The following is a 25096-nucleotide window of genomic DNA, read 5'->3' as shown; positions in this document are numbered from 1 at the left end:
AAACAACAGGCATATGTATTATCCTTTATTTATTTGAAATTGCTGGCATTGTTTAGAAAAGACTATTAAAATTCTTTTTTTTTAACAATGGCCTTAGTCATTATTGTTATTAAATAACATAACATCAGAGACGGTATTGTGTGTAGTAGAGTCGTGTTTTGTAATCGTTCGTAAATTTATTCAGATTTTGTGTTTACGTGTCTTTTGTCTATAAGGGCAACAAAACGTAAAAATGTTGTAGTGACAATGGAAAAGAAACTAGAAGCATTAAGTAGAATTGATAAAGGTGAATTTTGCAGCATTATATTATGGTGTCGGTACATCTACAGTATCGGATTGGAAGAAAAATAGAACTAAAATCGAAGAATTTTTTTTCAAAATGATAACAAAAGACAGTTTGGACAATCGGAGCAAAGCTAATAAAGCTAGAATGAGACTTTTGACGACGCTTTGTATGTGTGGTTTTGTGTGGAATGCGAATGTGGTTTACCAGTGTCTGTGTGACAATTATAACGGAGTTTATCTGTAAGCATACCATATTTTATTAATTTTTACCATTTTCTCCGGCTAACCCCGATTTTCGATAACCCGGATCGGCCGCGGTCCCAATTAATCCGAGTTAACGGGGTTCCACTGTATTATGCTAAAAAATTATAATTTAAAAATAAAAATCGACCTGATTCGTAATTACCTCCAGAGTTGCCCATTCTCGAGAAAATGAATTTATTCCAACTCAAACGTCCTCACTGTACCAATAACTTCAGAGGCTTATATCTTAAAACCATGATTTTTTGGAGCTAGGCGCTCATTGAGTCTTTTGTTCTACACATCAAGGACTACTAGAACCCAATGTTTCAGAGCATTTGACAGAGAGCCATTTCCCGTAAGGCTTCTGCGGGGTCCTTTAGCAATAATCTTTAAAAACTTTTAAATTGAATTAAAACATTAACAATTTTATTTTTCACTGTTGTGTTTTATTGGGTATGAGTTGTGTTCTGTATTGCATATGTAGGGGAGTGCAATCAGAACGAAAACATGCATTGTTTCGGAATAATTCAAACAAGCTTATATTTTTCTAAAACTTTTTTTGTTAGTTTATATACATGTTAACGTAAAAAGTTCTACTGGCAGATTTGGCCGCTAATTGTTTATTAATTGTTTAAACAATAACAATTGTTTTGTATAAATAATTTTAAAAATATCGTTAAATTCATCATTTTACTATGATCAAATATGTTTCTATTTTGTTTTTGGTTATGCTGAATCCGAATATGGCATTAAAATTTGAAAATTCTTATACAGAAGCTCTTATAGAGTATGTTTGCGTAGCTAGGAGCCACATGGAAAACTTTTTTATTATCAATTTTACGAAAAAAAGTTATTCTTTATAAAATACTCTGGATGGTCAAAAATCTAAAACTTAACCACCAGATATCAAATTTTATCAATTTTATACGAGTTATGTCAAAAATATGAATTTCTTTAAAGAGTAAAGTACCTTTTTATTCCTGAATATCAAAAAATGCTATTATGAAAAGTTGTTTGAAATTAAAAACTATGTTTTAATATACAATTACACTATTCTAATCGAAAAAAAAATTGAATTTTTTAAATTAGGGATAGGTACTCATCATTTTATTACAATTATTGTAACTATTTTATTATCAATTTTACGAAAAAAAGTTATTTTTCGTAAAATGCTCTACCTGGTCTAAAATCTATGATACAACCCTCAGATATCAAACTTTTTTAGTTTTATACGAGGTATGTAAAAAATATTAATTTTTCTTAAGTCAGTGCCTTTATTATTCACAATATTTTAATTAGAAGGATTTAGTTGAACGATGAAACATATTTTTTAATTCCAAACAACTTTTCTTGATAACAATTTTCGATATTGTGAAATATAAAGATACTTTACTCTTGAGTGAAATTCATATTTTTTGACATACCTCGTATAAAATTAATAAAATTTTATATTTGGTGGTTGCATCTTAAATTACATACGATGCAGAGTTTTTTATAAAGAATAACTTTTTTTCGTAAGACTGATAATAAAAAAGTTATCAATAGGTTCCCAGTTACGCAGACATACTGTATAGGAGCTAAAAAAATTTTTTTTGAACATTTATTATTGTTGAAGATTATTATTAAATGTACTCTAGATAAGTTTTACAGAAAAAGTTTTGACAACTTTGTATAAACATTTTTTTAGCTGGTAATTTGCGGTTTTTGTATTACATTTTTGTTATCTTTCATAATTTTCTCGAAAAGATATAGTTTATTTCATTTTTAAAGTAAAATAATTTAGTGCATTTTAAAGCCTACATTCTGTGCTTTAAAAAAAACCTATAAAACTGTCATAGATCTGTTGAAAATTGAGTAATACCGTTTTAAATTGGGGTTAATTCTGTAAAACTATGAAGTTTTCAAAAATTACATTTTTTGAGACGTCGTATCATTTGAATTAAATTTTTGAGATTTTTTTTTATGAAACATCGTTTAGTAAGATGATTGAAAGGTAAGTTGGGCAAAATTGAGAGTTCTGTAAGAAAAATTGTATTAGTTACACATTTTTAAATCATTTTTAAACAAAATTCATGTACATAAGTCTCACTTTCAGCCCATAACGTTCTTATGCCCATACATTTTGTTTATTTTTGTTATAACCCTAAGATAGCTTAATTATTCTTCTTTCATGTTCAATCTGTAAAATTTCATTTGATCGATTAGTTCAGCGTTTCCCAATCGGTGGGTCGCGACCCACTAGTGGGTAGCGGGTGGATATCAGGTTGGTCGTGGCGTGGCTCTTACAGTAGCTGAATAACGTAAATATGTATCATCATGGGTGAGCGATTGGTCGCGAATATGAAAAAACATCAAAAGATGGGTCGCCAGACATAAAAGGTTGGGAACCACTGGATTAGTTAAATAATTAAATTAAGATAACTCAGCCGTGCAATTCGCCGACGCTAGTTTACAGTGCGCCAATGTTTGTGAAAAGGGTGACTTTAGCGTTATAAATAAAAAATTATAGAAGCTACAGATTTAATTTTAGAAAAATCTTTATATAAGATTTTTTTGTAAAATTTTCTGAGTTTTTCAATGGCCAAGTCAGTTTTTTTCAAGCATTTATATTTTTGGAGTTATTTAAAAAAACATCTATTTTCGCGGATCATTTGTTTAATAAAAAATAAAGCATCCACTTCTTGAGTAGAACTTTTTGATATATTGTTTATTAAACATTTCTTAATGAAATTACAAAAAGTTCTATCTTGCTTGATTTTTTCCGAAGTGAAATTCTAGATGCACTCCCCTAATGTATTGGGTATAAGATTTTTGATGGTCGGCTCTTCATTCGCCTATTCTTGGTATATTCTTGTTATTGACTTCTGATTTTAGTATGGATAACCAAAGCCTCCTGCATTGTGCTGATGGATTTTGCTACACATTTTTCTTCTTTGAGTTGTATGAGTTCTCCTTGGACTTTCCTCTTTTTTATGTCTGTTTCTTTTATGATTATATTGATACATCTTCTCCATTGAACTCTGTGTTCCTGATCTCAGGTATGTTTGAGTATCCGGGATATTTTGAAGTCTCTGTTTTTGATATATATTCTTGGTCGTTAACCCTGACACTTAGTGGTCTTGCAGTTTCTCACATATGGAAGTTGTCGCATTCATAGGGTATCTTGTAGATGGAGTTTTTGGATGTTTCTTGTGTGTTGCTGGGCTTAGTTTTAGACAGAATTGATCTCAGAGTGCTACTTCCATTCCATTACATTCCTGAAATTCAACCTGTCCAAAACCAAACCAAACAACTCCAACAAACAAATCAAAAACCAACGTTTTAACACTTTTTTGCCTCTTAGTATTTTTTCGATAAGCCAGTTTTTATGTAGAAGTCATTTACAAAATCTTGACAAAAATCATAAGAAAAAGCTAAATCAATACACGGAAAAGATATTGGGCGAATATCAGGCAGGATTCAGAGGCAATAGTTCGACGACAGACAAATATTTGCATTAAAACAAATTCAGACTACGTGCTACGGACATAAAATAGCAGTCAGTATATGTTCTGTTCGTTGACTTTAAACAGACCTACGATACGGTAAAACGGCAACAAATGTACGAATTAATGAAAGAGATGGGCCTACCAAGTAAAATCGTCAGGATGGTAAAAATGACTATGGATAACACCACAAACGAAATAGCGTGGAAGGGGCATAAATCAAATAATTTTGAAACAAAGGAAGGCTTAAGACAAGGAGACCCACTATCAACGACTCTTTTTAATGTAATACTGGAAAGAATAATTAAACACACAGGAAACGATTTTTAAAAATGACCATCAATGTATAGCATTCGCAGACGATCTAAAACTATTAACGACAAGTAAGATAGAGCTAAAAAAATTAATGAGAAATATAATAAAAGAAGCAAAAAAGTTTGGTCTCCTCATAAATAAGGAAAAGACAAAATACATGATAATGGGAGAAACAGATAAAGAAAAAGAGGACAATTTCACATTTCACATAGACCTTTTAGAAAGATGGGAACGAAAAATACAAAAAACAATAATATGGAGGCTTGAAAATAGATGGTCAGTGGAGAAAAGGAAATAATAAGGAACTTGAAGAACTCTATAACGAACCAAAAATAACGACGGCAATCAAAGCACAGAGAATCCGATATTTAGGACACATTGAAAGAATGCCAAAAATGGAACTATCACGTAAGCCAATCCAAAAAAGAAGAATAGATAGACCAAGAAGGAGATGAAAAGAGAGGGTATATGAAGACTTACAAAAGAGTAATATTGCGAACTGGAAAGAAAAAGCTTTGGACAGAAAACAATGGAAGGAAGTGGTCAAGAAATGTATGGAAAGACTATAAGGGATATTAAGTGTTTTATATAAATGAATGTAATATTGTATATAGTATAGTAGTATAGGATATAATGTTATAAATATATAGATAGAAGGAGAAAATTCATGCTCGTTTAAAAGAGTTTCAGAATTTACTTATCTGGGTGTACAAATACATGAAAAGGGACATAGTGTAGGCGAGAAAAAAGCAAGAATAGCAAAAGGAAACAAAAAGTATGGGGCACTGCGATCATTAATGAGATTAAAATATGTCTCAAGGAAAACAAAAATAAGAATCTACAAAACCGTTATCGCAACTACAGCTACATATGCATGTGAAACATGGGTGCTTAAAAAAGCAGAAATAGACCTTTTAGAAAGATGGGAACGAAAAATACAAAAAACAATATATGGAGGCTTGAAAATAGATGGTCAGTGGAGAAGAAGAAATAATAAGGAACTTGAAGAACTCTATAACGAACCAAAAATAACGACGGCAATCAAAGCACAGAGAATCCGATATTTAGGACACATTGAAAGAATGCCAAAAATGGAACTATCACGTAAGCCAATCCAAAAAAGAAGAATAGATAGACCAAGAAGGAGATGAAAAGAGAGGGTATATGAAGACTTACAAAAGAGTAATATTGCGAACTGGAAAGAAAAATCTTTGGACAGAAAACAATGGAAGGAAGTGGTCAAGAAATGTATGGAAAGACTATAAGGAATATTAAGTGTTTTATATAAATGAATGTAATATTGTATATAGTATAGTAGTAGAGGATATAGTGTTATAAATATATAATGTAATAGTAATTGTAAGAAAAAAATTAAATCTTTCAGCCCTAGGACTTCAAGACCTGTTGAGCTTAATAAATAATAATAAATAAGATTTATCGAAATGCGGCCTCTTTTTTAATATGTTTACATAAAAATTTTATCGGGGTTTTGTTATTTTAAACCCCTCAAATGTTTGTGTACGTTCCAATTAAACTATTATTATGGTACCATTATTATAGTACCGTTATTATTATACCGGTATTATAGTTAAAACAGTGTTTTTAAAGCTTTTTGCTTCCTAGTATTTTATTGATACGCGACCTTTTGTCGAGATGTCGCTTCTTTTTCAATATGTTTCAAAATATACCTAAAAATATAAAATATAAATAATTTTTTAGATTATTAACAGGTCTCTAGAATCATACTTAACCATATATGACCATATACAAATATGTGGTGGATTCGACAAATATATTCAAAATATCTCGTTCTGACTTATCAAAAAGTAACAAGAAACAAAAAAAGTTTTAAAAACATTGTGATTAACTAATGGTACTACAATTTTTGGGGGGTTTAAGGGAACAAAACCCCCAAAAAATTTTTATGGGATGCACAAATTATACTATATATTTTTTAAATATTCCTGTCATAAGAATGCCGCATGTTCATTTTCAATTAAAAATCTAAAGATATAGTTTTCAATATATTATTCTGCATTGGAAAAAATCGATTTTTATTTTGTAACTTCAATGGGCAGTAACTTTTTTATGTGCACATTTGTACTAAGGAAAATTAGGTTCAGTAGAACTATGTTTGGTCCCAGAATATGTGATTTAATTTATGACCTGCATTTTTATTACACCCTGCTTATGCCAAAAATATGTGTGCCATTATGTGTATTATGACAAATTATAAATTAATGCATTACATACCACCAATTTTTATTAAATGCTTTAAAATTAACTGCCCAATTAATGCCCATCTTACGTATGGCTTAGTTTTCGCTATTTCTAAAAATAGATGACACTGTTTAAAGATCTTTAGCTTAACCGATTACTTATTATTTAATAATAACATTATCTTCATTATCTCAATGCTGTAGTTTTCAGTAAAATGACATCATTTCTGCCTCCGCTATAATGGACTAGCTAATTTTTCTCATTATGTTATTGTTTGACTAGTTATCAGTGCATAAAGGTCAAAGACACGGTAATGTATTTATATTGATAATTATTGTCACAAATAAAGTTAATTCGCCTGAGATAAATAATATCTCATAAAGGTATTACAGTGGTATGTAAATAAAAGTAGTCGTATCGTATAAAATAATCAAGAGCCGGAAGTATTTATAAATATGTATTACCTATTTTTAGCAACTTTTCATTCATTATTAAATATTCCATTAGTTGGGTAGAATGATACTAATATTATGTTGGCTATTAACAGTCCTGTTATACTTTTTGTTTGGAAAATGCTAATATGCTTATAGTGGAGCCACTGAAGGTGGATATGAGCTATTACCTCCGATTCCGTTGAACCTCCATCGATTTGCATGAAAATTGGTGAGTGGTTAGAGGATATCTCAAGGAATAAAGGTGACATGGTGCCAACTTGCGCTTTTACCCTGGGGTGGATGTCACCCCTTCTCAGGGGTGAGAATTATTTTATTAAAAATAACCTCATAATTCGATAGAGGAACAAATTTCAAACAAAATTTGTTATATAAAGTTATTAAAATAAATCAAAACTTTTTGAATTATTAAAGATCAAAAATTTTAATTTTTCTTGAGAAAAATGCATGTTTTTAACCAATTTTCCATCAATAACTCACAAAGTGTAAGTTTTTACAAAAATGTTATTATTATCAAAATTGAAGTTAATTAAAAACTAAATAAACCCCTTACTAGAAAAACCTTTTATTGTTAACCAAAAATGAGTTATAGGTAATTGAATGTATATTTTTTTCGGCAAGTAAAAAGCTCTAAGTATTCAAGTTGAAATAACGGGAAATTGATGCATTTTATAACATAAACTTATTAAACATTTGTCAAAGTACTTAAAAATATCTATCAAATAAGCCCCCGAACATGTTGATAGCGTTAAAATTTATGCTCCAAAATTTTTTCAAAATATATCTTTTAAAAAATTTTCCAAAAAATGTTATTGTTTTTTTTTTAATAACTCCGTTCGTATTTACGATATCAGGTAGACCTAGAAACTCTTTGAAAGATAATTGCAAGTGCTATTTAAGCACGTTAAATCTAATCCTCTATACCCCTCACTTTTTTAGAAAAAAAAAGTTAAATGACCCCGGTTTCATGGTTCCCGCAGCAAAATTTAAGATTTAAACGTTTCTATCTCGGTTATTTTTTACCGTATAGAAATAGTAAAACAGGTAAAATACTTGGCACCGAAAAAACTAAAATTTGGTTATATATAATTTTTTAGGTATATTGAGTATTTTTGGAGTTATTATCAAAAGAATATGAGAATTACAATAATTTTAAAAATTATGATTTTTTAAAATTTTATCTTTTTTTCAAAAATATGCATTTTAAACCGGTCAAAATTATCAAAAACATTACTTATGGTAATATAAAAAAGTGTTTGTAAGGATTACAATAAATTTTAATTTTTGTGGAAATGGCGTACATTTTATTTTTCACTTTTTCCTAAAAAATTCGAAACGGTTCTTTTATTTTCATTATAAGTTAAACTTACCTACATAGAATTATTAATGAACTGAAAACCGTATAACAAAATTAACTAGAGGGCCCATATGTACCTAAATTATTCTATTTACGGAGTAAATCTTTGTCAGGTCTACTTTAAAAAAATAGGTAAAAGTGATTAACACCATTTCAAGAAGAAAAGTGGACCTGGTTCAGTTTTTTTACGGCATTGGAAGCAGCAGCAAACAGAATGGAGTTACACGTTAACACTACTAAAACTAAGTATATTAAGGTCACAAATAATATAAGCAAGTAGCAGAACCTGAAGATATAACGGTTGGAACATATATTTTTGAAGGAGTAAGGGAGTTCGTAGATCTAGGCTAACCAATTAACCAAAGTAACTACAGAAATTAACAGACGTATAAGTATATTTAGTAAATAGAGCGTCCTATCATTAAAGAAACTTTTAACATCAAACATAGTCACAAAAAGAACAAAATTATTGATATACAGAACTCTAATCAAGCCCGTCCTCACTTGCGCGTCAGAAACGTGGACGATAACAATAAGTGATAAAGAACGGTTATACCTAGGCTTACCATAATTACTAAGAGCTAAACCGGGACGGACAAGAGGAAAAGGCTCATTTTCGTTTTGCTTTTTTCCTTAATTTTTATTTTTCATATATAAAACGCAACGCAAAAAGTGATAAAGTACCTTTAATTTAGTAAATTAGCTTTAATAAAGTAAAAATTTGTCCAGTTTTATTATTCGCTCACGCTTATTTAATATTTTTCACACTAGAATGCACACAAAATTCACTTCATGACATGTTCAAGTTGAATTTGCACGTAAGCAAGGCTTCCACAACGCATTCTTCCATCCTCCCCCGATCGTTACACTATATTTTTTTCATCTATGAAAAAATTCTTTCCACTGGCGCTGAAGTACCGGGTAGACACATAACAAACTCCACAATGTTTTTTAAATTGCCACCTCAATGCTGCTTGTGAAAATGGGTGAATAGCTGGACCATTTGTCAGAGCAACTAGTTTAATTAGACTTTTGGAAGAAGCCTTTTGATAATAACACCTCATCAAATAGCTCATCAATCATTATTGGGGTTTTCCATTGGGGTGTTTGCATTTTGTTTATATTTTCTGCTGCTTTTTAGATTTCATTCCAGCTAAGCTCATTTTTCAAGCAGATCCACTCAAAATCTTCGGCTACGTCGAAGCTCTTTTCCCACAATTCTAAATACGAAATGCAGCGACCATAAAAAGCGTAAACCTGAAGTTTTCGATATTTATGGAATTTTCCAATTTATTTAAGAGTTCTATAGCTGCTTGTGGAAAAACAATTTTTCATCTTGTTATGAAGATTAGTTTTTAACTTTGTCAACTCCACACCTACATCTGTCGCAGTTGAGTTGGTCTTCTCTATAGACTCAATAGTTTTGTTGAGAACATTTAACTGTCCGAGCACAGACCAAAAGTAAAATGCTCCAATTTCGGTTTTGAAGAACTGTCGCAATGAGAGAGGGCAGTTTACTTGAACAAGAAAATAAGATTGCAGGCCTTCGTATAGCTGCAGGTTCCTTTCCACAGCTGGTAATAAAGACAGAAATCTTATATTTCCATGTTTCACTAATTTTTTATACTCAATGTGAGCTGTCTCACAAAACTCTATAAGTTTTTAACGCGTACGGTATATTTACAAAAATATTTGTATATTTTTTACAACTATAGCCTCTATTTCGGCAGGAAGACCATACATTGCATGTTGGATTGTATTGTGAACGATGTGTGCGCTGCAACCAATGCCTTTTATGTTAGCACCGAGACCTTCCTTGAGCCTAGAATAGATGTTGTTGGTGCCTCTTCTGTTTACCTCACCGAAATTCCTGTTACAGATAACACCACAGCAAGCAGCCACCTTGTTTTCTATTACGTGTTTTTTTACCAAGATTTCAGACGTTTCTCCGACGACAGATCCAAAATTGAGTAACTTTACAGATATATTTCTCTCATGTACAAAGTGTCCAACAACTATCAGTGCCAATTTATCATCATGTTTTTTTATATATCGGTTGAAATTCTCAAAAAATTGCATTCTTTTATCTCGTTGTGTTATTCATTCCATAGCGTTGTGCGCTATAGCGTGTGCCATAGCGCATCGGTGCGCGAAAATATTGGACTCAAATAGCTTCGATATTAATTTTGAAGAGCAATCCGATGTTTTAAGCTTTTGTAGCTTCTTTAGCAGCAATGGAAAGTTCATTTTCTGCAGGTTAGGCATTTTTGAGAAACAGTGTTATGGTAGATGAGCTTGCAAAGGCACTTGCTGACCTTGTGTTTCGAACACTTAAGATTTTAGATGGTCCTTGATCAATGGTTGAGGTGTCGGTGATGTTCAAGTTTGATCGAGACGCTAATGCAAACCGGCCGGGACGTCGGGACAGGAACCACAAATCGGGACCGTCCCGGTTTAACCGGGACGTATGGTAAGCCTAGGCTGTTTGAACGTAAAATCCTCAGACATATTTATAAAGACATGATGGAAAAATGATTATGGCGTAGATGCTATAATTTTGAGCTTTATACTGAGTCATAGTATTGGTAGATATATCAAAATAAACAGGCAGCGGTGTCTAGGTCACTTAGAGAAAATGAATGAGGTGGAGCCGTCGAAATACATTTATAGCTCAGAGATGGAGTGAGGAGGAGAGGCAGGCTCAGAGCACGATTTAAGGACCAGGTGGAAAACGACTTGCGAGTGTTAGGACTGGGAAATTGGAAAACCAAGTCGGATAGGAAAGAAAGGAAGCTGATTTTAGAACAGGCCAAGACCCACCATGGGCTGTAAATGTGTAGTGTTCCACTAGTTATGGAAGTGTGTACCAGAACAAGTCTAATAATTAGACTCTGATACTGTTGTTTTGTGACATGTCTAAGTTAAGTGTTATGTTTGATTTCTGATGATGATCTTTTTTGATTGTAAGGAAACTTACATTATTAACTAAAAATACTGACGTTTCGATTTCCATTCTGGAAAATTAAAAAAGAATTTTGTTCAAAGATGTGTATAACCGTCAAATAGTTGTTGTTGTGGTTATATCATATCACAGGCAAAACGAAGTGGAGGTGTAAATGTAGATACTTGCCTTGATGGTTGTAGGTAACAGCCAGCTTGATTGGAAAGATATTAGGGTGTACGTTTTTATGCCCTATGTTACATCAAATTATGATTATTCTGTGTATTTTGTGAAATAATTATATGTTATGTGATTCTGCGTAAACAAGTCTATATTCTCTATACAGGGTGTAACAAAAATAGAGGTCATAAATTTAATCACATATTCTGGGACCAAAAATAGTTTGATTGAACCTAACTTACCTTAGTACAAATGTGCATATAAAAAAGTTACAACTCTTTGAAGTTACAAAATGAAATTTTTTTTAATATATCGAAAACTATTGGATATTTTTTTATTGAAAATGGACATGTGGCATTCTTATGGCAGATTAATTTCTTATATACATTCTTAATAAAAAATTATAGTGAAATTTGGACACCCCATAACAATTTTATGGGGGTTTTGTTCCTTTAAACATCCCCAAACTTTTGTGTACGTTCCAATTAAATTATTATTGTAGTACATTTAGTTACACACAATGTCTTTAAAACTTTTTTGGCTCTTAGTACTTTTTCGAAAAGTCAGTTTTTATCGAGATATTTTGAATATTTGTCAAATCCATCACATATTTGTATATGGTTAAGTACGATTATGGAGACTTGGTAATAATATGAAAATTTATGTATGATTTACATTTTTAGGTATATTTTGAACCATGTTAAAAAAGAACCCACATCTCGATAAAAGGTGTCTTCTCGAAAAAATACAAAGAGACAAAAAAGTTTCGAAACGCTGTGTTTAACTAATGGTACCGCAGTAATATTTTAATTGGAACTTACACAAATATTTGGGTGATTTAAAAGAACAAAACACCCATAAAATTTATATGTAAGCATATTAAAAAATAAGCCTCAACTCGATAAAAACTGCCTTATCGAAAAAATACTAGGAGGCAAAACAGTTTTAAGAATATTGAATTTAACTAATGGTACCACAAAAATAATTTAATTGAGACGTACACAAAAGTTTGGGGGGTTTAAAGGAACAAAACCCCCATACAATTTTTATGGGGTGTCCAAATTTCACTATAATTTTTTATTAAGATGCTACTGCCATAAGAATGCCACATGTCCATTTTCAATAAAAAGTCTTAGTGGTTTTCGATAAATTCGAAAAAATCGATTTTCATTTTGTAACTTTAAAGGGCTGTAACTTTTTTTATGTGCATATTTGTACTACGGTAAGTTAGGTTCATTCGAATTTTTTTTTGTTCCCAAAATGTGCGATTTAATTTATGACCTGTATTTTTGTTACACCCTGTAATTGCAGTACTCTTAATTTCTTAACTTTGATACATATTGGAAAATTATGAAATTAGATAAGTAAAATGGAATTATAATAATTACTCATTCCCTAATCTAAATTACATTAGCAAATAATTTACTGCCCGTCTTTCTCATTGCATCATGGCTGAATAGTCAATTTCCCGATTTCTTACAATTTTACTGTACATATATTACTGCACATTATTATTACAAGTTACGTGTAATAATAAACCGATAGTTTTGGTTAAACTTAGTTAAACAATAGTAGAAATAAATATTCAAATAATTGCGTCGGTGCAAAGCGGATTAGGAGGCCTTTTAAATGTGGTATCCCATGACCTCGGTTTGTATTAAAAAAATTGTCGATTATGTCATTACTCCATTATGATGTAATGTTTAACGCTTACATACCTACCAATTATTAATAATTGATAACCATTCAAAAATTAAAATTGATCTGTTTTAATTTGTTTAAAAGCCGTCTGTTTCTGAAATAATTAATTTATTCCATACTTTTGCATCACACTGTATATATCGAACGACTGCTTCCCACATTCATCACGAAACCTAAGAAATAATTTACCAATTACCTAACAATCTCATTAATGAGCCATTTACCAGAAGCTGGAACTTGATATTAACGATACAAAGACTAGATTTAGAAAAGAGTCAGTCGTTATGGAGGCTCAGTGTGCTCTTAATGAACTTACAGAACGATGCCCCAGAATGTTAATCAAGACATTTTCTTAATCAATATATTTTCCACAGGATATTCCACTATGCAATCTTGCCATTATTGGCGTGTTAATCAAGAGAATTTTTTAATCACAATACGTTCGACAGAGTAGGTCACAATGCAATCTTGGCATTCACGGCAGTAAAGGCGTTAATAAAGATCTGAGAAGAATCTTAAATTTATATTCGCACCAGAGAACAAATAAAAAAATAGAAAGTAAAATATCAGAAGAAATAAAGATTATATTTCATCTGGATATTTAACATCAATTTTGAAAACATTTGTCAGGAATCTCGATCAAAAGTCTAAGTACCATTAGATAATAATCAGACGAAAGTGTGCTAGTAGCAAAGACATCGTAAGGTCTCCAACTTTTATTAGAATAATATAATTATAAAATATAATAATTACGGTATACAGATTAATGTTTATTAAAAACTCCCACAGGTTTATATTAATTATTAATTTTATTAATTAATTAAGATTATAATAAAGTACAACATTGGGCAGAATACATCGATGGACTGTTCGATGATGAAAGAGGGTACCTGGAACACATAGAACTTAGTTCAGGAGAAATAGGTCCAGATATTACAAAGGAAGAAATAATACATGCGTTAAAAACAATGAAAAACAGGAAAAGCCCAGGACCTGAAGTGCTTTCTATCGACCTTTTAAAAATTATAGATGAGCAGCATATTGATGTTTTATTAGTGGTACTCTTGAACAAAATTTATAGCTCAGGCCTATTACCCAAAAAATGGTTGACGTCGATCTTTATTTGCCTCCCTAAAAAGATAAACGCAAGAGAATGCGGCGACTACCGCACCATTAGTTTGATGTCCCATGTGCTAAAGTTGCTACTGAAAGTCATCCATAACCGAATATATCATAAACTGGACATAGATATTAATGATATGCAATTTGGGTTTCGCAAAGGTCTGGGAACTCGTGAAGCTCTTTTTTCACTTAACATACATATACAAAGGTGCCTGGACGTCAAACAAGATATATATGCGTGTTTTATTGACTATAATAAAGCATTCGAGAAAGTACTACATGAACAATTAATGCATGTCTTGGAATCAAAGAAGATGGACTACAATGACCTCAGGATTATATCGAATTTATACTATGAGCAACGCGCTAAAGTACTTGTTAACGATCAGCTGTCAGAGGAAATTGAAATCAGACGTGAAGTGAGAGAGGAATGCGTGTTGTCGCCAATTCTTTTTAATGCCTACTCGGAAGAAATTTTGAAAAAAGCTCTTGAGGGTGAAATAGAGGTAAATGGAGTTCCCATAAACAACGTTAGACATGCGGATGACACTGTCATCTTGGCTGAAAATATTGGGGATCTTCAGAGGCTGGTGACCAGAATAGCAGAGTTTGGACAAAAATACGGGCTAAAAATGAATGTCAAGAAGACAAAGTTTATGGGAATATCGAAAACGAGTCGACCAATATGCATACCTTGGAACAATGATCAACTCCACAGGAGATTACTTACAGGAAATCAAAATCAGAATAGAAAAGGCAAGAGCAAATTTTAACAAAATGAGAAAAGTGCTCTGCACAAGAGATTTGAAGTTGGAGCTAAAAGTTAGGTTGGCTAGATTCTACGTTTTCTCGACTTTGTTTTATGGAATGGAAGATTGGACCTTGAAAGCTGCATCAATGAAAAAACTAGAATCATTCGAGCTGTGGGTGTACAGAAGAATTCTGAAAATATCGTGGACAGAACACGTCACAAACAAAGAGGTTCTGAGAAAGATCAATAAAGAAATGGAAATCCTAAATACCATCAAAACAAGAAAATTGGAATATTTCGGACACATTACACGTGGAGAGAGATAAAGCTTGCTTCAATTGATTATGCAGGGAAAGATTCAAGAAAGAAAAGCACAGGGAGACGCAGAATATCGTGGCTGCGCAACCTGAGAGAGTGGCACGGATGCATATCAAATGAACTTTTCAGAGCATCCGTCTCTAAAATACGAATAGCTATGATGATTGCCGACCTCCGCCGCTGATATGGCACTTAAACAAGAAGATAATAAAGTAAATAAGTGACTAAGTATTGGGTCAATCTTACTACTACTCCTATCGGTTTATAGCATTCTCCGACGCCTTCGGGCTCCTAACCACCATTATTCTCTGTTTAGCCATAGACCTGGAGAGATTCTTCTTCCCTCTAGTTCTTTTTCAATTTCCTCCCTCCAGTTTCTTCTCGGCCTTCCTCTTTTCCTTCTCCCCTGTGATGTCCACGTCAAAATATGTTTAGGGGTCCTGCCATCTGGCATTCCACAGAAAAATATACACTTCCACAGAATACAATGCAAGTAGGTGAACTTAGTAAAAACTTATAAATGCAAAAAAAATCATCTTATTTCCGTCATATCTCTCCGATGACGATACAGCCCAAGTTGGGCCCCAGCCCCAGCATCTACCTCTAAGCGTCCCTTTATTTGGCTGCTCTCCACTTATCAACCCTCAATATCTCTCTAGCATCAGTTCGCCTGTTCACCTTTTCCTTGATCTTTTTACTGCCAGACGCCCCATAATATTGCCACTAATCGTTCTACTAGGTGTTCTGTTCCTATCCTTTCTTATAAGGAGACCAACCCAGCGCAATATCTGTATTATTGCCTAGTTTGCTATTGAGTAATTTTTGTAATATTGATAAAGCTCGTATAGTGTAGGAAACAAAGGTTGAACCTTGCAAAATGGACACAAGTCCGGTTTTATTTTTTTTTCTGGTATATCAAGTGGTACTTATTATAAAACTACCTTTTTCTGAAAAAATTTTGCTCCGGAACCCCCCTTTTCACCCCTTTAAAGAGGGTAATTTGTGGTTTTTGCGGGACGTAGCCCTTCCTGTACCTTTTACAAAAAACTTTTTGTATAGAAATATAAAGAGGACTAGGACTATATTTTCTACGATTTATTTCCCTACAGCATATGTCTATTATCCACCCTTTAGCGGGGGTGGCGCTCCAAAGTTGACAAGTTTTTAAAAAAGAAGTTTTTAAAAAATATATATTTTCCCCTAACTGTAAAGGAAATTACGAAGAAATCCTGCGGTAATTATTCATAAATAAGTGACTGATTTTTTGGTATAGGTTTCACTTAAGGGTAATTGCCCTATTTTTAATTACAGTGTGTTACATTTTAAAAAACCCCTTTTTATACCATCTGAACCGTTTATGCTAGAGTAAAAAGACCTTCAGCGCTTACCCATGTAGGTACTGGTGCTATTTACAAATTTGTATAATGCACCCCCATTTTTCCCCGGAACCACCCCAAAAAATAGAAGAATTATTAAATAAAGTGATTTTCTTGGAATCCTTCACACACAATGCCCTTAATTAATATGATTTATATATCATTTTGTGCACATTATTATAACCCATGCATGGACACCAAAAGTGATTTCCTAGTGCAACCCCTGCAGCCAAAAAAAATAAAGAAATTGGGGGGTTGAAATTTTTTTTTGTTTTTTGCTTTTTGATTTATATGGGCATATGCTTCATCAATAATGCTTTTCAGAAATATATATGGTTATTGCAACATACCTGCGGAAACCACCCCTATCCTTGAAAATATACTGCAGAAACTACCCCTATCCCTTGGCGAGCATGTTTTTACGATTTTCTCATTACCTATGCATTCTTTTTAAACAAAACTTATACAAGGTTAAAGACCACTATTTACTCTAAAAATTAGGTCCTATTCATTTTTTTCGTATAAGCAACCGTTACGGCACAGTGGCGCCGTAAACTTCATATATGCTTTGGCGGGCTCCAGTTTTAGTTTTCTTTTTCGTCATCTGTTCGTTTTATTGATAAAGTACTTATGTAAAATAAAACAACACAGTGTAACCTACAAATTATGACTTATGCACATTTTACATTCTTTGCGCCCCAAAGCCACAGTGGTGGCCCAAAATCAATTTTTGCATATTTTCGCCACCTACACGCATTTTATTGCATTAATGCTACCTTAATAGCGCAATTTTCACCCTTAAGTGGTCGCTAAGCAGTGGCGGATCCAGGGAGGGGTGATGGAGCGATCACCCCCCCTCTCAAACCAAGTGATATTATATTTAAAGATTATAAAAATATTCATTTATTTTTATAGAAATTTAGCCAATTGGCACCCCCCTCTTAACGATGCTGGATCCGCCACTGTCGCTAAAGCATAAAAAGTACGCCATTCTTATAAAAATAATAATATAACATAAGTATTTCTATAAAAATAAATGAATATTTTTATAATCTTTAAATATAATATCACTTGGTTTGAGAGGTGGAGGGGGGTGATCGCCCTCATAACCCCACTGGATCCGCCACTGCTTAGCGACCACTTAAGGGTAAATATTGTGCTATTAAGGTAGCATTAATGCCATAAAATTCGTGTAGGTGGCGAAAATATGCAAAAATTGATTTTGGGTCACCACTGTGGCTTTGGGCCGCAAAGAATGTAAAATGTGCATACGTCATAATTTGTAGGTTACACTATGTTGTTTTATTTAACATAAGTACTTTATCAATAAAACAAACAGATGACGAAAATAAAAAACAAAAACTGGAGCCCGCCAAAGCATATATGAAGTTTACGGCGCCACTGTGCCGTAACGGTTGCTTATACGAAAAAAATGAATAGGACCTAATTTTTAGAGTAAATGTGGTCTTTAACCTTGTATAAGTTTTGTTTAAAAAGAATGCATATGCAATGAGAAAATCGTAAAAACATGCTCGCCAAGGGATAGGGGTAGTTTCTGCAGTATATTTTCAAGGTTTCCGCAGGGATGTTGCAATAACCATAAATATTTCTGAAAAGCACTATTGGTGAAGCATATGCCCATATGGATCAAAAATCAAAAAACAAAAAAAATTTCAACCCCCCATTTTATTTATTTTTTTTTTGCCTAAAGAGGTTGCACTAGGAAATCGCTTTTGGTGTCCATGGATGTGTAATTATAACGTGCACAAAATGATATATGAAGCATATTAATAAAGGGCATTGTGTGTGAAGGATTCCAAGAAAATCACTTTATTTAATAATTCTTCTTTTTTTTTGAAGTGGCTCCGGGGAAAAAATGAGGGTGCATTTTACAAATTTGTAGATAGCACTAGTACATGGGTAATCGCTGAAAGTCTTTTTACTCTAGCATAAACGGTTCAGATGGTATATAAAGGGGTTTTTTAAAATGTAACACCCTGTAATTAAAAATAAGGCAATTACCCTTAAGTAAAACCTATACCAAAAATCAGTCACTTATTTATGAATAATCGTCGCAGGATTTCTTCGTAATTTCCGTTACACTTAGGAAAAAATATATTTTTTAAAACATTTTTTTTAAAAACTTGTCAACTTTGGGGCACGACCCACGCTAAACGGTGGATGATAGACATATGCTGTCGGAAATAATTCGTAGAAAATATAGTCCTTTTTATATTTCTATAAAAAATTTTTTGTAAAAGGTACAGGAAGGGCTACGTCCCGCAAAAACCATAAATTATCCCCTTTAAAGGGGTGAAAGGGGAGGTTCCGGGGAGAAATTTTTTAAGAAAAATTTAGTCTTATAATAAGCACCCCTTGATATACCAGAAAAAAATAAAACCGGACTTGTGTCCATTTTGCAAGGTTCAACTTTTGTTTCCTACACTAGTAGTTGAACCTTGTTTTCCATATATATGAACTTTACTTTCCTATGGATGTATTTGGATTCAAACAGCAAACAGCTGTGGGAGAAATAGAGAGAGAGGAGTATGCTCTGTTATCAACCACTGTCCTCTGTATTTTTCCTCCTCTCTGCCGCACTTAGTTATCCGTAGTCCAAGGTATGTGAACTATTTTGCAACTTAAATATTTGGTTGATTGATTTATTTTGATAACTTGACAAATTTTACTTAGAATTTGTCCGTCTATGGATTTATGGGGTTATTTTTAATAAAGTAATTTTCACCCCCGAGAAAGAGTGGCATCCAACCTAGGGTAGTAGCTCAAGTTAGCACCATGTCACTTTTGTTGTTTAAGGTATCTTCTGACTACTCACCAATTTTTATGAAAATCGATGGAGGTTAACGAAATTGCAGGTAATAGCTCATATTCACATTCAGTGACTTCATTCATCATACATAAAATTTTTTGATTTTGTTACTGTAGCTTGTCTTTGTATTTAGATAATGATTAGCGATTGGTAAGTCAAAAATTAAACACTTTATGTATTTTTTACAACCATCATAAACAACAATAAATATTGTATAGCTATTAGTTTATGGCAAAAACAGGTTTTGATTAAGAAACATTGAATTTGTTTTATAGTATGGTATAACTAGACTCAAACCCAGACATCCAAACATTTTGAGCGTCGGGTTTGGGACGGGGGAGGTGGGGGAGAAGTCGGTAAATTAGGAGTTTTTTTTAGTTTTTTCGTCAATATTTCTAATACTATGCGGTCTAGCGTGAACAATGTTCTATAGAAAAATTTTCTACATTAAATGTAAAACAAAAAAGGTCATATTAGGCATAATCGCTCTAAAACGAACGGTGCCAAAGTTACGGAGGTAGTATAGTATAATTGGTCCAAAAAAGGTCTAACCGCGTCATCCAAAATAAAAGTTTTCCTCCAACACCAAATTGTTCTATGTGGTCTACATATAGTTCGGTCAAAAGTTACACCATTTTGAGCCACGGATTTGGGAGGAGCGGGAGGGGAGAAATCAACAAATTAGTAGTTTTTTACGTTTTTCGTCAATATTTCTAAACCTAAGCGGTTTAGCGTGATCAATATTTTATACAAAAATGTTCTACATTAAATTTGAAACGAAAATTGTAATTTTGGAAAGAAATTCATGCGACATTGTCCATAGAAAGTTCAGATTGGGTTTCTCCGTACCAGATTTATGTAGCCTAGACATGTAGTGTAGAAGCCTCATGGTGAGGTTGAAGTTCCTTCAAGGGCTTAGCAGTAACATACCACCGGCCATTTAAATAGCAAATTATATTTAGAAAACACAATCCTGTTAAAAAAAATTGTTTCTTCAGTAAAAATATTATATGAAATTGGTCCAAACAATTTAAAAAATATGGAAAACCTCCACTTTACATCCTCCGTAACACCGGAACCGTTGCTTTTAGAACAATTATGCTTAGGACCTTTTTCGTTTTAAATTTAATGTAGAACAGTTTTGTATAGAATAATGTTCACGCTAAACCGCTTAGGTTTAGAAATACTGACGAAAAACGTAAAAAACAACTAATTTGCAGACTTCTCCCCTCCCCCAAGCCAAAACCCGGGGCTCAAAATGGTGTAACTTGTTACTGAACAATATGTGGACCATATAGAACAATTTGGAGTTGAAGGAAAACTTTTATTTTGGATGACGGGTTAGGCCTTTTTTTGTACCAATTATACTATACTACCTCCGTAACTTTGGAACCGTTCGTTTTAGAAATATTATGCAAAGGACATTTTTTGTTTAAAATTTAATGTAGAACCTTTTTATATGGAACATTATTCACGCTAAACCGCTTACTTTTAAAAATGTTGACGAAAAACCGTAAAAAACTCCTAATTTACCGACTTCTCCCCCATCTCCCCCCCAAACCCGACACCCAAAATGATGTATCTTTTTACTGAATATTGTGTGGATCATATAGACAAATTTGTTGTTGGAGGATAACTTTCACTTTGGATATCTGGATTATGCCTATTTTTAAATCAACTGTATCCATCCTATTAGGTAAAATAGCATTTAATAGCTAATCTATTAGCTAATCTACAGCTAAAATATTTACTAGTAATAACAAAAACATACAAAAGGTACTTACTTGCCCATGTTGTCTCATTCTATGTATATTCGTTAGTGCTTGGACACTATGTCCGGTGGTTTTGAGGCAATACCCTTTCTGGGTAAATAGAGGTGAGTCGCATAGTTCGTTTGTTGGTGTTTGTGTAGAGGCCTCGAAAACTATACTACTCGATGACTGAGGACCTTCCTCTAGTGGATCAGGATCCATCATATATTACCTTAAACTAAAACAACAAATCAATTTTATTGAAAAATATTTCATACAATTTGATATAAATCGCTCGAGAATATACTACAGATATGTCCGGAATTATTACGATATTGACAGAAATCGATTTAAAACTCTGAGAAAGAAGTGTCTAAATCATAATAATTATAAGATTACCTAATAGAGAAAAAACTTACACAATGAACTGAATTTTCAATTACCCAATATTACCTAAAAGAGAATACAGATACTTGCCAAGATACCACATGTTAACGAATATGTTAGTATTGTGCATTATACAGGGGGATATACAAGGTTTATTTATCCACACTGTAAAGTATCCACTATTCCAGATTGAGAGACAGGAGAGCAATTATTTATCTCGTTGCCCGTTGGATGGTGAAATTGGCGAGAAACTCACTAATTTTCTGTCGATCGTCTAATCGGCTCATACAGATCCATATAAGCATAAAATATATTTTATGAGGTCAAGTTACTTTGTACAGATTGTTGTCTCTTGTTATGTATTGAATATTTATTTATATTAAATATACAAACCATAACTGTTCTAATCTCAATAAAATGTGGAAACAATTATTAATATTAAATAACATTGTCGGTTGTAGCACACTATAGAAAATTATAAACATAAAAAAGCAGTTTGTTATTTATAATACCTTTAATAATAAAAATATCAAATAGATTACCCGGAGACATCTATATTCACAACTTTAAAAAACACTGAAGAAAAGGCATAATTATGTACATATTTAAATGTTTACTACAAATTGAGAACAATATTGTTTATTCTTCATAGAAAAATTTATTTAGGTTAGATAAAATTATTATAAAAGGTCTATTGTAAACACATAAATAGGAAACATTTTTGCGTATATGCATATCAATTTATACAATTTATAGTTTATTATCTGCGCAAATTAGGAAAAAAAACAAAGAAAAGTTATTTACCAGCAATTTTATTGCTGTAATCGAATCTTAAGATGGCATATCTTACAAACATAGGTATGCATAGTCCGCAAAAAGTGTGCTAGGTTTTTGTTTATAAGCAAATTAGCGTGATCCTCATTTTTTCAATAATTGCTCTGTTACTCCAAAATCTTTAATTTTCAACTAAAATTTTAGGGAAGTAATTATTTATCAATAATTAAATAGCTGGGTGACGTCAAAGCTTTTTAGTAAGAGATTATATTTCCGGAAGCCGACAAAATTCAAACAAATAGTTTAGCAACAATGAAATTGTTAATTAAAAATTTACGATCGCAATAATAACCAGAATAATTACGAGAAACCAAAGAAAATGTGATTTTCATATAGACAGGCACTATACCTATCTAACCTACTTTTCAGAATTGAAATTTGACTAACTGAGCGGCCTCGGGAAGTGTTATAAAGTTATAAAAAAATTTTTGGCTTATGAACAAATACAATATCTGTACTAAGCAACTATTAGATTAAATAAAATTAAAAAATATTATTGGAAAAAAATCGACAGGACGCTTTTTTAACGGAAGAACAGTTCAATTGTGAGGAGTGATTCCTGAGAAACAATTGTTAAAATTTATCTGCATTTGCGAAAAAGTTATAAACAATAGCATGGTAATCTTCGAACTACCACTTTTTTATTTCGGTCCTCTTTCTACGTTCAAAATATTATCTCTTCAAGAGACTCATAACATCAATACAGTCGGAAAATGAAAGAATACCCATGAACGAACATATAAAACACGCTGTATTTTCCTGTCACCGTGTCACAAAGAAAATTGCCCAGCGCAATTACATGTAAAAATATATATTACATATGTACTTGCGCCGGCCAATTTTTTGTATGACCCGGTGACAGGAAAATACAGCGTGTTTTATATGTTCGTTCATGGGTATTCTTTCATTTTTCCTACTGTATATTATAATAATACAAACGATCGGCATAAGGCGTGAAAAATACCAAAAATTCCAAACTCCCAATCAAAAATTAGGTTAAAGAAAATACAATTTCATATATATAGGGTGTCCCAGAAGTAGCGGAACGGTCGAATATTTCGCTAACTAAACATCGGATCGAAAAACTGAAAAATATGTGGTTAATCATTTTCAAAAATCTATCTAATGACATCAAACACCAATCCCCACTACACCCCCTGGAGGTGGGGTGCGGGGTAACTTTAGAATCTCAAATAGAAAACCTTAGTTTTTCTTGCAAGTTTGGATTCGTTACCTAAAAGTAGGCAACTTTTATTCAAGACATTTTTTCGAACTGTGGATAGATGGCGCTATAATTGGGAAAAACGATTTATCATGATACCATAGGTAAATTATAGAAACGGTCTAATATCTCACGAAATACACTTCCAAATGAGAAACCAAAAAACAGATTTTTAATCTTTTTCGAAAACGTATCGAATAATACCAAACATGACCCTCCAACCCACCCCCTGGAGGTGGGGTAGGGGTAACTTTCAAATCTTAAATAGCAACCCCATTTTTTATTGCAGATTCAGATTCGTCATAAAAAACTAAGCAACATTTATTCAAAACATTTTTTTAAATATTTGATAGATGGCGCTAATAAATCGTATTTTTCCAATTAAAGCACCATCTATTAACAATTCTAAAAAATGTTTCCAATAAATGTTGCTAAATTTTACATAACGGATCCGAATCAGTAATAAAAAGTGGGGGTTGCTATTTAAGATTTAAATTTTAGATTTAAAGTTACCCCCCACCCCACATCCAGGGGGTGGGTTGGAGGGTCACGTTTGGTGGTATTCGAAAGGTTTCGAAAAAAATTAAAAATTTGTTTTTTAGTTTCTCATTTGGAAGTGTATTTCGTGAGATATTAGACCGTTTCTATAATTTACCTATGGTATCAGGATAAATCGTTTTTACCAATTATAGCGCCATCTATCCACAGTTCGAAAAAATGTATTGAATAAAAGTTGCCTACTTTTACGTAACGAATTAAAATCTACAAGAAAAACTGGGGATTTCCATTTGAGATTTTAAAGTTACCCCCCACCCCACCTCCAGGGGGTGCAGTGGGGGTTGGTGTTTAGTGTCATTGGATAGATTTTTGAAAATGATTGAACACATATTTTTCATTTTTTCGATTCGATGTTTAGTTCGCGAAATATTCGACCGTTCCACTACTTTTGGGACACCTTGTATAATACCGGTTTATAGCGTCCTGCGCCTTCCGGTTCCTTTTCTCCAGCCGCGTCGATCTGTCCAATCTCCTGGTCGGAGATCTCTCTCAGACATGGCTTTGTGGATTCCACTTATCCAGGTTGTTTTCGGTCTGCCGCTTTTTCCTGTTTCCGGGGGTTGCCATTCCATTTTTAGCTTTGGGAGTCGATGTTCCTCCATTCTTTGTACATGGCCATAACAACAAAGTTGTTTTTGTTGGACTTCTTCAATTATGTTTGTTTTTCTATTCATAATAAGTATCTCGGACCCATTCATTCGTTATATGTGAGAGTCTGGAAATGCAGGCCGATCTTTGCCAGAAGTCCATTTCCAGTGCGAGCAAATT

The 25096-nt window shown here is 32.7% G+C and overlaps 1 protein-coding gene across 1 annotated transcript in view; it reads right to left on the bottom strand.

The window, feature by feature from the left end:
• The window catches only part of LOC114333309 (kelch-like protein 17), a 271482-nt gene that overhangs the window by 106194 nt on the left and 140192 nt on the right, over positions 1 to 25096 (bottom strand). The window contains exon 2 of the mRNA XM_028283169.2: positions 21361 to 21565. Coding sequence (XP_028138970.1) covers positions 21361 to 21552 — 192 coding nt within the window. The 5' untranslated portion in view covers positions 21553 to 21565. The remainder of the gene's footprint in view (positions 1 to 21360; positions 21566 to 25096) is intronic.

The sequence above is a fragment of the Diabrotica virgifera genome, chromosome 7, assembly GCF_917563875.1.
Source record: "Diabrotica virgifera virgifera chromosome 7, PGI_DIABVI_V3a".
Taxonomy (NCBI): Eukaryota; Metazoa; Arthropoda; class Insecta; order Coleoptera; family Chrysomelidae; genus Diabrotica; species Diabrotica virgifera.
This window is presented reverse-complemented; position numbering and strand designations above follow the sequence as displayed.